The 15,464-nt window shown below is 34.9% G+C and overlaps 1 protein-coding gene across 1 annotated transcript; it reads right to left on the bottom strand.

Annotated features, from left to right (window-relative positions):
• Positions 1-1,557: 1,557 nt before the first annotated feature.
• LOC102625384 (multicopper oxidase LPR1-like) lies at positions 1,558-5,386 on the bottom strand. Its single transcript, XM_006465507.3, has 3 exons — positions 4,974-5,386; positions 1,953-3,410; positions 1,558-1,843 (listed from the first exon to the last, which is right to left on the bottom strand). Exons 1-3 carry the CDS (start codon positions 5,196-5,198, stop codon positions 1,790-1,792), a joined length of 1,737 nt encoding a protein of 578 aa, XP_006465570.2. The 5' UTR covers positions 5,199-5,386; the 3' UTR covers positions 1,558-1,789.
• Between the last annotated feature and the right edge of the window lie 10,078 nt (positions 5,387-15,464).

Genomic DNA, 15,464 nt, shown 5'->3' with positions numbered 1-15,464 from the left:
ATTCTTACTACCTGCATACTTGGGGTTTTCTGATGCATTAATTGTGGGTTGAATACAGGAAAATTCTAAGATTGCCCCGAACAATTATAATAGTAAAGAGAAATTTCTTAATCAGATACAAATCCCCGTAGCCATAATGAAATTGGAATTACCAGTCCTTCGTTGACACCATAAATTTACTTTTAGAATCTCTAAGGGCCTTTCGTATGTGTTAGCCTAGTCGTTTCTTTTTATCCCTTAATGGGCTTTGGGCTTGTTTATTCACAATGTCCAATGGATTACGCCCTTTTCAAGGGTCGGGTCAGTCAGGATACCATTAAAATTCATTATTTTTTTTTTTCGGGAACAAGATCTTTGGTAGTGTGTACTGTATAGAGCTTTCATTTTTGAGACGACAAGAATTGATGACAGGCGCATAGCAAGCATTTATTATTATTATTGTGCTAGAATATTCATGAAATGTGAGAAGCCCGAATTACAGTTAATTTTTGCATGTAGATGACTAGTGAGTTGCGGAGTTAACAGTGGAGGCCGATAAAGTTGCTGGGTTTCAATCATTAACTAATATAATAATCACAATTATTTAACAAAGTAAATACAATATAAATTATTGTTACAAGCTTTTAGCCGCCTGCTCCCACCAACAAAAAGTTGAAAAAGACTTGAGGGAATTGGTCGTAAGCTTATTTGTCATAAGCTATTGTTACTGGTAGCAGAATTAATAACAGGTATAATAATATCTGACCTGTTTCTATGTACGCAGGAACTTCTGGAGAAGAAGCATTACGAGAAGAGATCCTGGTCGTGGTAGAGTTAGTTGAAGAGAGATCTTGATCGTGATCGAGAGGGTAACCAGAATCTCGCATCAACAGGTTGAATACAGGAAAATTCTAAGATTGCCCCGAACAATTATAATAGTAAAGAGAAATTTCTTAATCAGATACAAATCCCCGTAGCCATAATGAAATTGGAATTACCAGTCCTTCGTTGACACAATAAATTTACTTTTAAAATCTCTAAGGGCCTTTCGTATGTGTTAGCCTAGTCGGTCCTTTGTATCCCTTAATGGGCTTTGGGCTTATTTATTCACAATGTCCAATGGATTACGCCCTTTTCAAGGGTCAGGTCAGTGGGACCATAAAAATTCATTAAATTTTTTCGGGAACAAGATCTTTCGTAGTGTGTGCTGTATAGAGCTTTCATTTTTGAGACGACAAGAATTGGTGACAGGCGCATAGCAAGCATTTATTATTATTAGTGTGCTAGAATATTCATGAAATGTGACAAGCCCGAATTACAGTTAATTTTTGCATGTAGATGACTAGTGAGTTGCGGAGTTAAACAGCGGAGGCCGATAAAGTTGCTGGGTTTCAATCATTAACTAATATAATAATCACAATTATTTAACAATGTAAATACAATATAAATTATTGTTACAAGCTTTTAGCCGCCTGCTCCCACCAACAAAAAGTTGAAAAAGACTTGAGGGAATTGGTCGTAAGCTTATTTGTCATAAGCTATTGTTACTGGTAGCAGAATTAATAACAGGTATAAAAATTTCTAGCAATTATTGTCGTTTTAGGACAAAACAACACTTTGTTGATAATAAGATATTTTACAAACACGTGTACTTTATTTTTAAAACTAACATCGCTGTCAACTGCACAGTTGATCACACACTTAATTATTTTTTATTTATCCAATTGATCACCTTTTCATCGGCACAACCAAACTTTATTATTTTATAACCCACAAGAATCCAAAACCGGCCACGACTTCATTCCAGCTCTCACTTGATAAGCTTCAGAGGTCTCATCATTATATTGTCTTCGTGATCCAAGATCTGCATAAGAGTAATGGAAAATCAGGCAATAGCTTTACAACCAAAATTAGTCGGATAAAAAACTGAAGACAAATTAACGGGGAAGAAAAAAAAATGAAGGTTTACTTACGTGGCAATGGTACACGTAGCCAGGTTCTGCAGTTGCATCAAAAGGGTACGATGCATTCGCGTGTACGTAAGAGAACCTCACCAATATTCTTGTCACGTAACCGGGTGTTATCTTGTACACATTTTTCCAACCCTGTTCATGCACGGGCACGGCTTGTTTCTTGCCGCACGCATGCTTGCTTAAGTTGCACTTGATCGCATCGTTTATTTTGTTCATGCAGGCCTTAAACTCTTCTAGATTCACAAGTTCCGTCTGATCTAACGTCTTAAACAACCCTAGATGAATGTGCAGCGGATGATTATCCCCCGTAAGATTTATCACTTCCCACAGTTCACTGGTCCCCACCTTAGGTGTCTCGGTCACGGGATCTTCTAATGTTTTTGCGTTGATTAGAAGATGAGTGGGCTTACCAGTGTTGCTCGTGTACTCGTACATAGCAATATAGCGTGTGGTCGAAGCAGCGGATAAATCCGCTGAAGGGTATTCTATCAACTTCTCGGGCACGCGCCAAGGGTCGGTTTCGCGGTTCTTCAATATGATAAATTTCATCACCTTACCATTAGCATCGTTGACCGGGTTACCTGCTGGGTAAGGATAAGGTGCATCATTTGCTAGAATAGCAACATCAGACGTTGATTCTGAAAAGTCAATGACCACGTCAGCGATCTCAGCTGGGGCCAGGACGGTGTCATTGGTCACTACGGGTTTTCCGAGATACGCTGAATCAGATCCTACATGGATGAATCTCAAACCGTTGGTGAAGAAGAATCTAAAGAATCTCGCATTGCTGGCATTGATGATACGGAATCTGTATTTACGACGACGTACTGTCATACGTGGCCATGCTTTCCCATTCACCACGATTACGTCACCAAAGTACTCAGGTTGCCACTGTGGGTGTATCGAGGGATTGTTTCCAGTGGAATTCATGTATATGGAACCATTGGTAAGAAAGTTTCGATCGAAGACGAACAACGGCCGATCGAACACGTCACCACTTGGGAGTCTAAGCGGAGCCTCAACATCAGGATGGCGGAGAATATAGGCCCCAATCAAGCCAGCCAGCAGGTTGACTCTAGTCAACCCCATGGTATGATCATGATACCACGTATTCCCCGGCTGCTGCATGTTGTGATAATGGTACGTTTCGTTAGTCCAAGTGGGTCCCTTCTCTTCAAATCCAGCGGTGAACCATGATTTTGCGTATCCATCGCTCTCAGGTTCATCAATGCCGCCGTGGAGGTGCACCACAGTAGGGACACCTTTCTTGTTGCTTGGCATGGCAGTTGGGATCGTTGGGTCGATTGGAAGTATGTGATTTGGAGGGAGGTGATTTTGCCACGTCACGTAAGTGTCAATGCCATGAAGGGCCTCGATGGTTGGACCAGGGACGCTTGCTGTGAGACTTGATGTACCGAAGGCAAACACTGGTGTTGGAGGGAGGTCTCTGTGGAATTTCTGTATAGAAAAGAAAAGGGTAAAAAGAATAAACTCATTTTGACTATCAAGCGACGTCGTGTACATCATCATAAGTCACGACCCTTGTTTACTAAAACGTAATAAAGTGGATGGTTTTTACTTTTTTAACTTTTTGCAGTTTCAAATAGTAAAAAAAATATTTTAAATATGCAAATATTTTAATTTAATAAATTAATAGCTTTGCCACTAAGAAAAGTTTATTAACTATACAAATATTAATCAATCGAGTTATATTATAGCTTGCACGCTAACTTCAAGTCGAGAATAATAAATTATATTATTTAATTAAAATTTTAATTATAAAAATTTTGTTACATTTTTTCTTTTTGTGATAATGTATGGTTAATATTTAAATATTTTTATATTTGTTAAGAAAAAAAAAAAAAAAACGTCGGATCATGAGACCGATCTAAGTCGTCCATGTAGAACAATGACTATAGAAATTGGAGGGTAATGAATTATTTAGTGAAATGAGTGTTCGAGTCTCTCGTGTACGTTGTGAGGGCACTTTTTAATTTGTTTTCTGCTTTTTGTTTTTTTTTCTTTTATTAATTTTTCATAATTGGACATTTGCTTCAACTTTGGATTTATAGATTTGTAGGAAGAGCTCTTAAACCTAACCTACTTGTAGTAGTGGGGAAGCCACTAACAAAGCCAGTAAAAAAGGATAGTTTGCTGATTGGGTGATTTTTAATTTTTTTATTAGCCCCACAAAGAAAGGAGATGAAAAACCAACACTTTTTTTTTTTTGTAATTCACAATCACAAATGGTCCCCAAGTGCATATATTATACTTGTAAAATTATCGTGAATTAAATGAGTGACGATTGTCTAAAAAACGTGGTTTAAATTTGCTTTGCAAGTTTGTGTCCTGCATGGGCCATTTGAAGTTTTACTTTAGGAAAAAAAAATAATGCTTTGCTAATTACTTTAAAAACCGGAAAATTAGATCTAAAATAGTTTTATTTCAGTGTCACCAAAAGCTGATTAAGTGAACTATCTATCTAAATTAGAGGGGGAAAAAGGGAGAGGAATTATTTAAAAGCATCAATATAGAAACTATCATATAGTGATTTTTTAAAAAATATATAAAATATCACAAACAACTATACGTGTATATATATATATATGCACACACACATAAAAATTTCAAATATTAATCAATATTAGAATTTATAAATATCTAATATATTTTGAAAGAAATATCATCCACTAAACATTAACTTTTACCTGCACAGCGAGCAAGCAATTGTCTAAGTTGAATAACCAAATTTGCCGAACAAAGACAAATATATTGCAAGTTTATGATTTTCTGTTTTTGCTTTTCAATTCTTTTACACTCTTAACTCTTTTATTAGAAACCAAGTGATGTAATATCATATAAATTCATGCACAAAAGCCAATAGTACTTGATGAACACATAGTGTACGTCTCGAAATCTATAAAGGAAATGGCCGACTATAGCTTAGCTGGTACCCAAGAAACTGGCATGTCAAAAGAAAATAGATGAAAGAATGAAAATGATGAAATTTATTGTGCTTACCCATTTCTTTTCGAACATACCAATCTCTAGTTTCTTTGGCTTTACAACACCATTTGCAGCATAATACCCTTTGATTTTAGGCATATCTGGAAGCTCATCAACAAACATCTCTAATTTCAATGGATTTATTAGCCCTCCTCCTGTCGTTGCAGCTGAGTTTACCACCACTCTTGACAAAGCAAAAAACATCAAATGAATCACTAAAATTCTCTCCATTAGAGCCATGCATAATTAATTAATCTCTTGGTTGCAAGCAGAGAAAGAAAGAGAGAACATATAAAGGAAGGGGGGAGAGAGGATTTATTTTTATTTTATTCCTTTTAAATAACTATTAAGAATGTGAACGAGTAGAATAATTGAATATTACGTAAGGGAATTGTTGATGAGAATGAAACGCGGCGTAATTCTCGTACGGTGGCTATTATTTGCTAACGTAGTTTGCTGATGCTCTTACTGCGCTTATTTTATTTTATGAATCCGTGTATGAAAGATTAGCAGTTAAATCTGTCCAGAAAGAACCCGAAAAATAAATCAAAGTTTTCTAAAAAGTTGGGTGAGTTCAAATTAGAAGGTACGATCGTGATTTGACTAGTACTATTGCGGTATGGTCTTGATAACACTACAAATATTCTATAATTTCATTAAGTCAAACTTGATAGGATCCTAATTGGACAAGTAATATTGCGGAATTTTCTTGATAGCTACGCTATTAGTTTTCTTAATAACGATTGTAACGTCATAGATACAGTAATTTATAAATTATTAGTATCTATTTAACAACTTGCTTGGCATATTCTACAATATTTCTCTCTCTAGTGTTGGTTGTTCTTTGTCCTTTCTCATATGATTTGGACATTGACATTATACATTTTTCTGAATCATGATTTTCCAATAAAGTATACCAAGTTAATGATTCTTAATATATGAGGTGGCCACTTTTTTCTAATTGGACTTGTTCCTAATATGTCTATCTATATGTCAAATTGAAGAGCAAAATGTTCGTGAGATTATAGGGTGGCGCCCCTAGAAACTAAAACGCGAGGTATTAAATAAACAAATCAAGAAAATGATGGGGGTAATTCTATCGAATATTTTTCTTTAGTTTTGTAAGATTCTGTTTCGTAATTAGTCCAGATTTCATTAGAAGTATTTGAGTTAATTACCGAAAGTGGTCAATAAGAATAAAGAAGACTGGAATTTTTCGTGGCTTGAAATACTTTCTACTTCAACAAGATCACACCCAACTATTGAATAATTCACTCGGTAAATAGAGATTACAACCTATCATTTCAAAATTGAGGAGAACCCATTGCTTTCAAGCGGTGAATCGCACAACTATATGATAGTCCCGTCATGTTGACATAATGATGTAGGAGGCTCGTTCTGCCAATCAAGTTTTTCTATTAAAATTCAAGTTATTATTTACTAAATTTTTGATGTAGTATATCAACATATATTTTCATCCCATGTAGGCATATGCAAAGCTTAAATAAATTAAGCTTAAATTCATCTGTTGAGTAATCAATTTTCATAATTTGTAAAAATTCATTATTAGTTTCACTTGTGAGTGGACAAATGACACATTATCTCAGATTGATAAATTGTGTTGGAAGTGTTGTAGTTATTAATGTATCCAAATTATACCAACAAAGTGTTGGCTCCACTGGCAATAGAGTCTCCTTAAGTGGCTTGACTGGGTTTGCTCCCTAGTTCGAGTCGCAGGGAAGTCGCCTTTGTTGGGAGAACCTGTGCCTCCTGGTTTGAGCAAGAACTTCTAGTCTGGGTTGTGGTACGGGCTTAAAGGTGCCTCCTACAGTTGGAGCCTTCCCCAGGATACCTCGTGTTTAAGACCCCCAGGATACCTCATGTTTAAGACAAAAAAAAGGATTTCAACCATGATTTTCTATTTTTCTTTTTTATTATTTGGTAAAAATATAAACGATATTTCATACATGATCTGTAAACGTTCTTATATGTCATTGATGTAATGAACTTATAAATGACACGTTATACAATGTATTCTTCAGGGTAAAATGTTGCAACATATTTGCTATATGCTGAAAAATCAAACAATATTCCACGTATATTCGTAAATTGTACACGAAGTCGTCTAAATTATGAAGTTATAATGACAAGTCCTACAAATTTTATTCCAACTTTTACTCAGGTGCAATGGTAAACTTACAATATGTCATGTTTATTTTGTCAATGAAAATGACATGTCTACTAATTTTTGTGTATTTTAATGACGTGTTATCTATACGTTATCTATACGTTATCTATACGTTGAACATATTTATGACATTCATACGTTTAAGGCCAAAGATTCATTTTTTATCTCCCTATCTCTCTTCCATACAGTTGGGTCCCCGAAAAAGCATGAAGAGGTTGAAGGATAATTATTCATGGGATCGATTTCCCTTGCAATGCAACTTTGGAGGAAATTACTATTATTATTATTATTTTATGTCTGCACATATTGGAAGGTCTGTGAAATTTATCTCAGTTCATGAGTGTAAAATCACAAAATATAATGCAAATTTGTGCATTAAAAATTCTATACGTATACCATATTTATTATTTCTTTTAACTATTTAGTGGCGTCAATAACGTATGGGGAATAAAAAGGGAAAATAGCTTGGTTAGCTTGGTTAAATGGGATAACATATGCCAACCAAAGCTTTGCGGAGGCTTTGGCCTTACGAAGCTTAGTTTGATGAATGAGGCGTTACTTATGAAAATCGGGTGGGGCATAATTTCTGCCCCGAATAGTTTATGGGTCAAAGTTCTCTTGTCAAAATATGGGCAGAGCTTGATCATACCTCGCTCCCAAACGTCCCACCTACGAAATATGGATCATACATGTGGAAGGCTGTGGGAGGAATCTGGCCGGAGGTCTTAAAAGGGATAAAATGGGATATTGGTAATGGCAACAGAGTTAGATTTTGGTGGGATAATTGGGCAACAGAGGATTACCCTTTGCATGCCTTCGCTTTACAGCCGATACCTCTCGAGCAGGTAGATGAGTGTGTAGCGAGGTTTACCACTGATGAGGGAGCTTGGAACTGGAGGCTTTTTGCCAGTTTTTTGCCTCATCATCTACTTCTCAAAATTGCTGCGATAAAGTCTCCCAACGTTAATGATGAGGATGATCAAATGTACTGGGCTTATTCCAAGTCAGGAGAATTCACAACTAAATCAGCCTACGTAGCTTTGTCAAAAATGACGGTTAATGATGAGGACTCCTTTTGGAGCTTTGTTTGGCACAAGAGAGGACCCCAACGTATCAGAACCTTTCTGTGGGTGGTCGGACATAATAGACTGAATACTCTTCATGCTTTGAGAGACTGCCCCGGTGTCAATTTTTTTAATCTGAATCTCAGAGATTTGATGTTATATAATTTGAAGAACTTGTGGAAGTATGAAGGGTTTTTTGACTGGACATGTCTTTTCGGAGTCACAATCTGGAGGCTTTGGTTTTGGCGTAATCAAAACCTTCACAATGGTGTAACCAACAGAATGAGCAACATAGTGATGGATATTAAGTGTCGTACTGAGGAAATTCAGAAGATTAACGAGAGCTTATTTGTTCCTGCTGACATGAAGGTTGAAAAACATTTTGGATGGGTGGCCCCGAGCTGGCCGTGGTTTAAACTTAATACAGATGGAACCCATAAAAGTTCTGGTTTATCTAGTGCTGGGGGCTTAATTCAAAACTGCCATGGAGAATGGATAATTGGTTTTGGCATGGATATTTGTGTTGGCTTCATAACTGGAGCTGAGTTATGGGGCCTTTACCAGGGATTATGCTTGGCCTGGAATATAGGAATTCGACAGCTTCAAGTTGATGTTGACAGTATTTGCGTTACTGAATTGGTGGCTAATGAAAGTGTTAGGCCAAATGCGTATGCCTCGCTTATCAGGAGCATCAAGGATCTGTTGAACAGAGGCTGGCAAGTGCAAATCAAACATGCCTACAGAGAAACTAACTTTGCAGCTGACTTCCTTGCAAACTTTGCTCTATCCTTACCTGTTGGTCTGCACATTTTCAATTCTCCTCCTTCAGGGGCTGATTTATGGCTTCTGCATGATTGTACTGGGGTTTCATACTCTCGTTCTGTTTTGCCTTAGCCTTTAGATAGGCTTGTTATTGTACCAAAAAAAAAAAAAAAAAGGGAAAATAGGAACACTAATAACAACTAACCCTTTTTTTTCCCTAATAAAATTAACCCCACAGGAATGCATTAAAATTAGAACCTTTTTCAGAGCTCACAATTGTTCAATATTTGATTCATTTGAAGAAACGATATATAAAATTTGACTATTTTATTAATATAGAGCAATTTGTAGCGGTTGATAAAATTTACTCATGAGTAATACATGCACCCTAATTTCGCATTAAAATATGGATATGAACTTGATGCAAAACAACTTACTCATTTCACTTAAAAAGCAAAACAACTCGCTCATTTCACTTACAAACTCTTAATATAAACTTCTTATTAGATCTTAGTTATTGCCACAGGAAAGAAAATAAAAGCGAAATGGAGAAAATTCAGAAATATGTTCATTCAAATGCGTTGATTTTCTGTTTAGTGTTTGTTGCTTCAGGCTCTTTTAATCATTGCGACAATGGTTGCTTCTACTTATGTCTTGAAAGTGCCAGAGATTTGCCTGGATGCGCAGTATTGTGAATGGGTGACTGCATATTCCCGATGAACCATTTGGATCTGGACCAACCCAGAAAGAATTAATTGTATGCTTGATTGTGCTTCTTCCTCTTGCACCCATTTTAGCATCAAGATAATCCTGGTAATTAATTAATTAAATCTCAATTCTCTCACTGTCTCTCTCAAATACACAATCTTATCATTTTTATGCTTAATGTTTGTTATCAGCTGAAGAGAAAGTGAAAGGCTGCTGGGATTCATGCTCAAAGAGGTGCTAGTCGTGACCATCAAAGGATACATATTACTGTTTTATATGCCACTTGTAAGCCTCCAATATAATTTTATTGAATATGAATAAAAAAAGAATATATATATATATATATATATCACAGTGTTATATATTGGGCTTGTCAATTGCTTTTAGTTGGGATTATTAATCAAATGTCTTTTGCTGAAAAATTGCCAAACTATGGTGTTTGGAGAAGTATTGCGCCTTTTGAAAAAAGAAAAATATAACAATAATAATGCTTAGAATTAATTTGAAGTGCAGATGAAATTGTTAAAATACAAGAGATTACTTAAAAAATAATAAAAATGATTTTATTAGAACATGAATAATGCATATGGATAAGAAGAGAAGAGGTTACCATTTCAATAATTCATTAATTTGAATAAAATAAATAAAATTAATCATTCCAAATTCAATGCACGAGAATTAGTCTTCAAGTGATCATAAGCACTTATATCTTGTTTTTATTTAGTGCCCCCCACGACATCGATGTATGTGGCTGCATCCTCTATTATACTCGTTCGCAGGCTCGTTTTTATAAGCTGGCTTAGAATCACGTTGAACAGCCACATAGCTATTTTCTCACACTGCATTTGCATCTGTTACTAGCAATGCGCTTGCTAGAAGCATGCTAAAGCAAAAAACAATCATCCCCGTGGACACATTCATCTTATGCGTCGAACTGCAAATTGAATGATGCAATTTTTAATTTGATGAATTCATCGCCGATACTTTTGAACTTATATAGAGAAGTCTAATCTAATTAAGGCACGTACATACGTGTATATTTTCAGTTTGGTAGTTTTGTGTTATATATATATAAGCTGTCGTTAGAAGGAAAATGATAAAATTAATGGTCAAATTTGAGCCTTTTAATTCTCTCCAAACAACATTAAGTTGGAGTAAACCGTACAGCTGAACTAATTAACTACCAGCTTACGCATGAACAAATAGTTAGTAAGGATTTTTTTTTGGTTAAATTGCAAATTGACTTTGTAGATATAATTTGATTCGTTGTGACGTGTGTCCAACTAATTAGTACAATTTTCGGAACTTTTAGGTGGTTAAACCTCAAAGAAAGAATTTTTCTCATTTGCAATCGTTTGCTCGGTGTTTTTGGCATTTGGGTGTCCCGTTTTTAGGGCATATTAGATACTGCCGTGGGCTAGCTAGTTATAACTTAGAAACTACTGATACAAAGTCTGTGGAAGTTGCAGCTGTAACTTTTTTAGCCTAATTTATTTTATCTCATAATTATTTGACAAAAAAATTTAATAATTCTGTGAAAAAAAATAGTTATTTGTGAGTCATACTTGCCAAGCACAATTAACTTTTTTACCATGTCTACAATTTTCTTTTTTTACAACAGTTGTGAGTTAAAAGTTATGGCATCTCTCAATATTGAACATGTCTTTAAGTATTGTATTTACTGTTTACATGCTTGAGCCACCATATTGACTTTGGTTCTTTCTGTCCATATTTCTGCGGTTAAGTGTGGCAAGTTCTTGTTCAAATACAATGATCCAGTACTTTTACCTCCGATTATCAAATGGAATTGCAATGCTATGGAAACGGTCCTTATTATAAATAATATAATGTTACGTTTACAAAATTTATAGTTAAAATGACATGACTTCAATTAATTAGCTGCAATATTGTTAAAATTCTTTTCCATTTTTAAAGTGATGAACCAATCAATTTAAATTTCTAAACCTTAACTTAATCAAATTTATTTTAGTTAATTATAAATTAATGATATGAAACGTATTAATTGTTTTCAAAATTTCAAATTGTACTTTAGTGGGTGTAATATACTTCAGTTTGATAAATATATACTCAAGTTAGTGATGCTTGTTCACACATATACAAGTAAGACTTATCATCAAGTCTTAGTAAAACCTCAAGGAGTTATTGTATGCAATAAAAAGAAGATATGTATTAGCTGGCCCATTTAATTTCAAATGTGTCATCTAGTGTGGCAAATTAACTCTTGCATTTATATCATTTCGCCATTTTGGGTTCTAGTTAATTAATTAATTATTTATTTCTTCTATCTTCAGTAATTTATCTTTTAATTATGACCAAGTCAATATAAACTCCCTCAGCCCACATTATGTACACTAATACATATCTTTCTTTTACTAAGCAAAAGCAATAAAAATGAAGAAGATTTCGTCAGCTCTGATGGTTAGCTTGATGCTTGGAATGCTCGTCGGGCAATCCGCCGCCGCCCGCTCACCGTTGGAATCAGCATCTCCTCCTTCAGAAGACGAATCAAATCCCCTTTATTTTTGCAAGCTTGGCTGTGCTTACTCCTTATGCACCAGCCTGGCCGCTGAAGAAGATCCTAGTAATTCTCTTTATCCCTCTATTTCTCTTCTCCGTCTTTCTAATGTTAATTTGGACTCACCACTCATAGCCTTTGTTTGCTTTGTTATTGTTTCAGATGAAGAGAAAATTGCAGCCTGTGCGGATAGTTGCTCAAAGGCATGCACCAAGGATTTTAAAGCATAATTGCCGATAAATAATCAGTTTATCTCGTCATGTTCTTGCATAAATGAATAAAGCATGACATTTCTAGAGCTGCCTTGTTGTAACAGAAATTTCCAATTAAATTTACAAATAATTTATATATTCTAACAAATTAAATGTGACGTTTCAAAATTTTAAAATATGTAATATAATAGATTATATATTATATAGATGACTGGCCCTTCTTGCATGGATGCCACCTGTGCTCCGACCAAAATTTGAATAAGAATCAAATGGGGAATAAGTCTGTAAAATTAATAAACCAATCAACATTGTAGTTCAATTACCATATCGACGCACAGCTTTAGTTGTGGCTGAAATTATAACAAATTCAGTTGTCCATTGGTTTTAATAAATTGAGTAACATCTCTAATTCAACTAATCTTAATTTTAACACCAACATCTTAATTACTTACAAGAAAAGAATATGAAAACTTCTAGTTTATTTAAACTCCCCAATAGCGTTTGTCATTTGCACGTCTTTAGAGTGATAACCGAAGAAAATCGATACACACTGTGACAAAAATCGTATGAAGATGAACAAAACTCCAAAGAGTGATACCTAATTGTAGCATATAATAAATGTAAATTTTCACATGATTGAAGAGCAAACAAATCTAGAGATTAATAGATGTACAAAAATGAGGACAAAATCGAGGATAACGAACCAGTAGAATAATTGCATATGATAAACTTAATTACATAAATTATTTGCCTGTTAGTATTTTTTGTCCCAATTTTCTTCATTTGTGCATGTATAACTCAGAAATTTAATTGTGCTAATAAAAATTGCACCACATTAATTAATTGCATGCAATAAATAGTACTATAGTAGTTTATATATGGTCGGGGTAGCTCATACTTATCTGTACATACCTAACTAATACTAGTCTGTACATGCCTAAGCTTTCTTGTCAAGATAGGTGTAAGGTCTATATATATATATATATGTATATAAGCAGACCCTGCCTGGGATTTATATATAATACTTGAAATAATATTTCCAGAGGAGAGAGAGAAAGACCATGGAGCGAAGAGAGAATTTAGGGCTTGTGATTGTTTGGTTGGTGATTTTGGGACTGCTCACAGGGCAGTCCACAGCCTTTCTAAAGCGTTGGAGGCTTTGCGAGGGAACTTGTTATGTTGACTGTCTATGCGTGAGCCACCAAGTCCCTGGTTTCCTTTGTCATCATTTCTGCACCATCAAGTGTGCAAAGTGCTTCTTCAAACATTGTGATCCAGTTCCTTTGCCTCCTCGAAGCCAATGGAAATGCCATGAATAAGCCCTGGCACTTGCTGATTAGTAGTTGTTGCATTGCCAATTAGCCCTTTCTGCTCAAATGCTTGTTGAAGTATAAACCATATATCATCTAATAAAACTATATTTATGCAATTCAGGGGTGCTATCTTTTGAATTTAGATCTTGTGATGATCTTTTATTAAGCTCTTGTCAGTTGAGATTTAGTTATCTTTCAAATTCTCATCTATTAATTACCTATCACAAATTTTTAAAATGTCAGTACAAAGATCAAATTAGCTTTGAATCTTATCTTTTAGCTATATGAATGATTTGCTTCAGAGTCTCTTTTGTTTGTGTTCAACTTGTATCTGTTATATCCCATGTATCCTTCTATATGTCTCAAGAATGATGGGTAGATGGGATATAACAGATCCAAGTTGAACACAAACAAAAGATAATTTAATTAAAAACGATAAGCTTTTGGTCGAAATGCTTGAGATATCTAACTTATTTGAAGAAATTTAAATTACTTCGAAAAATCAGATACGTTTTAGAAAAATGTTGCTTTGCCCGGGCATTTTGCTCAAATTTTTCCTGGACAAGGCAAAATGGCAAATATCAAAACTCGGTGAGAGAGATAATCCAGTAAAATATATCCGCATTTACTGAGAAGGCAAAAACCAGAACGGTGCGTTTTGGTGTTTTAGTTTTTGGCCTTCTCTGTTTTTTTTTTTTTTTTTCTCTTAGATTCTACATTACTGAGTTAAACAGACCCCCTTTGGGACTTATAGAACTTGAAAAGTATTTAGAGGAAAGGCCAACTCATTGAGGCATTCAGTCGAACAGCTTTGAACGAATATCAAACACCAAATTTCAACTTCTGGTTGGCCGGGCTAAGGAAAATTCAAGTTTTCGAGAGTAAATCCTAACGCTGCTTGTGGTGCAGTCATCTAGAACTCAGATGGAGTTTATTTAGGTGGTTTTCGCATGCCTGTAGGAGTTACTATTGCTTATTCTGCTAATAACATGACCGTCATGTTGATTATTGAATAGGCCCTGTGTTTGAAAGTTAAGATTTGCAACTGTAAAATGTGTTTGGGAACTAAGAAAATGAAAGGAATACTCTGAAGTTTATTTTGTTTCATTCTCGATTACAATCAGAAGTAAATCAAAATTAGCTTATATACAAAAGCTAGAATAAGAGAGCTAAACTTATTAAGTAAGCTTAACTACAAAACAGAATGAAAAGCATGCTACAACAAACTTGCTGAGCTGGCAAAGCTTCTTAACAGACTCTGCTGATTTCTGCTTTAATTCACACGTGCTGACTAAGCTGATCCTTTGACTGCAACATGAGCTTCCTTAACACCCTACGGCTCATAAGTGGTCTCATACGTATTCTTTTAGCACTGCTTTTAAGCATTTATGTTTTCCCCTCTTATGCCATTTGATTTTAACATCAATTACCAACAAAAAAAAAAACAATAGAAAATTTCTAGTGTATTTAACTCTTCTCCAATTGTGTGTCATTCTTGTATAAAACTCTAGAACAAAAATAAAAGAAAATAACTAAATACACACGAGCCAAAAATCTTATGAAGATGGGCAAAATCACGCTAGCACCTAATTATAGCACATAATAAACGCAAATTTCCACATGACTGAAAATCATGCGGATCTAGATGTTTAAGAAAAATGATAAAAGTACAAAATTGAGGAAAAAATCGGGGATACAAATCAATAGAATAATGATCCCTATA

This window comes from Citrus sinensis, chromosome 7 (genome assembly GCF_022201045.2).
Source record: "Citrus sinensis cultivar Valencia sweet orange chromosome 7, DVS_A1.0, whole genome shotgun sequence".
In the NCBI taxonomy this organism is placed as follows: domain Eukaryota; kingdom Viridiplantae; phylum Streptophyta; class Magnoliopsida; order Sapindales; family Rutaceae; genus Citrus; species Citrus sinensis.
This window is presented reverse-complemented; position numbering and strand designations above follow the sequence as displayed.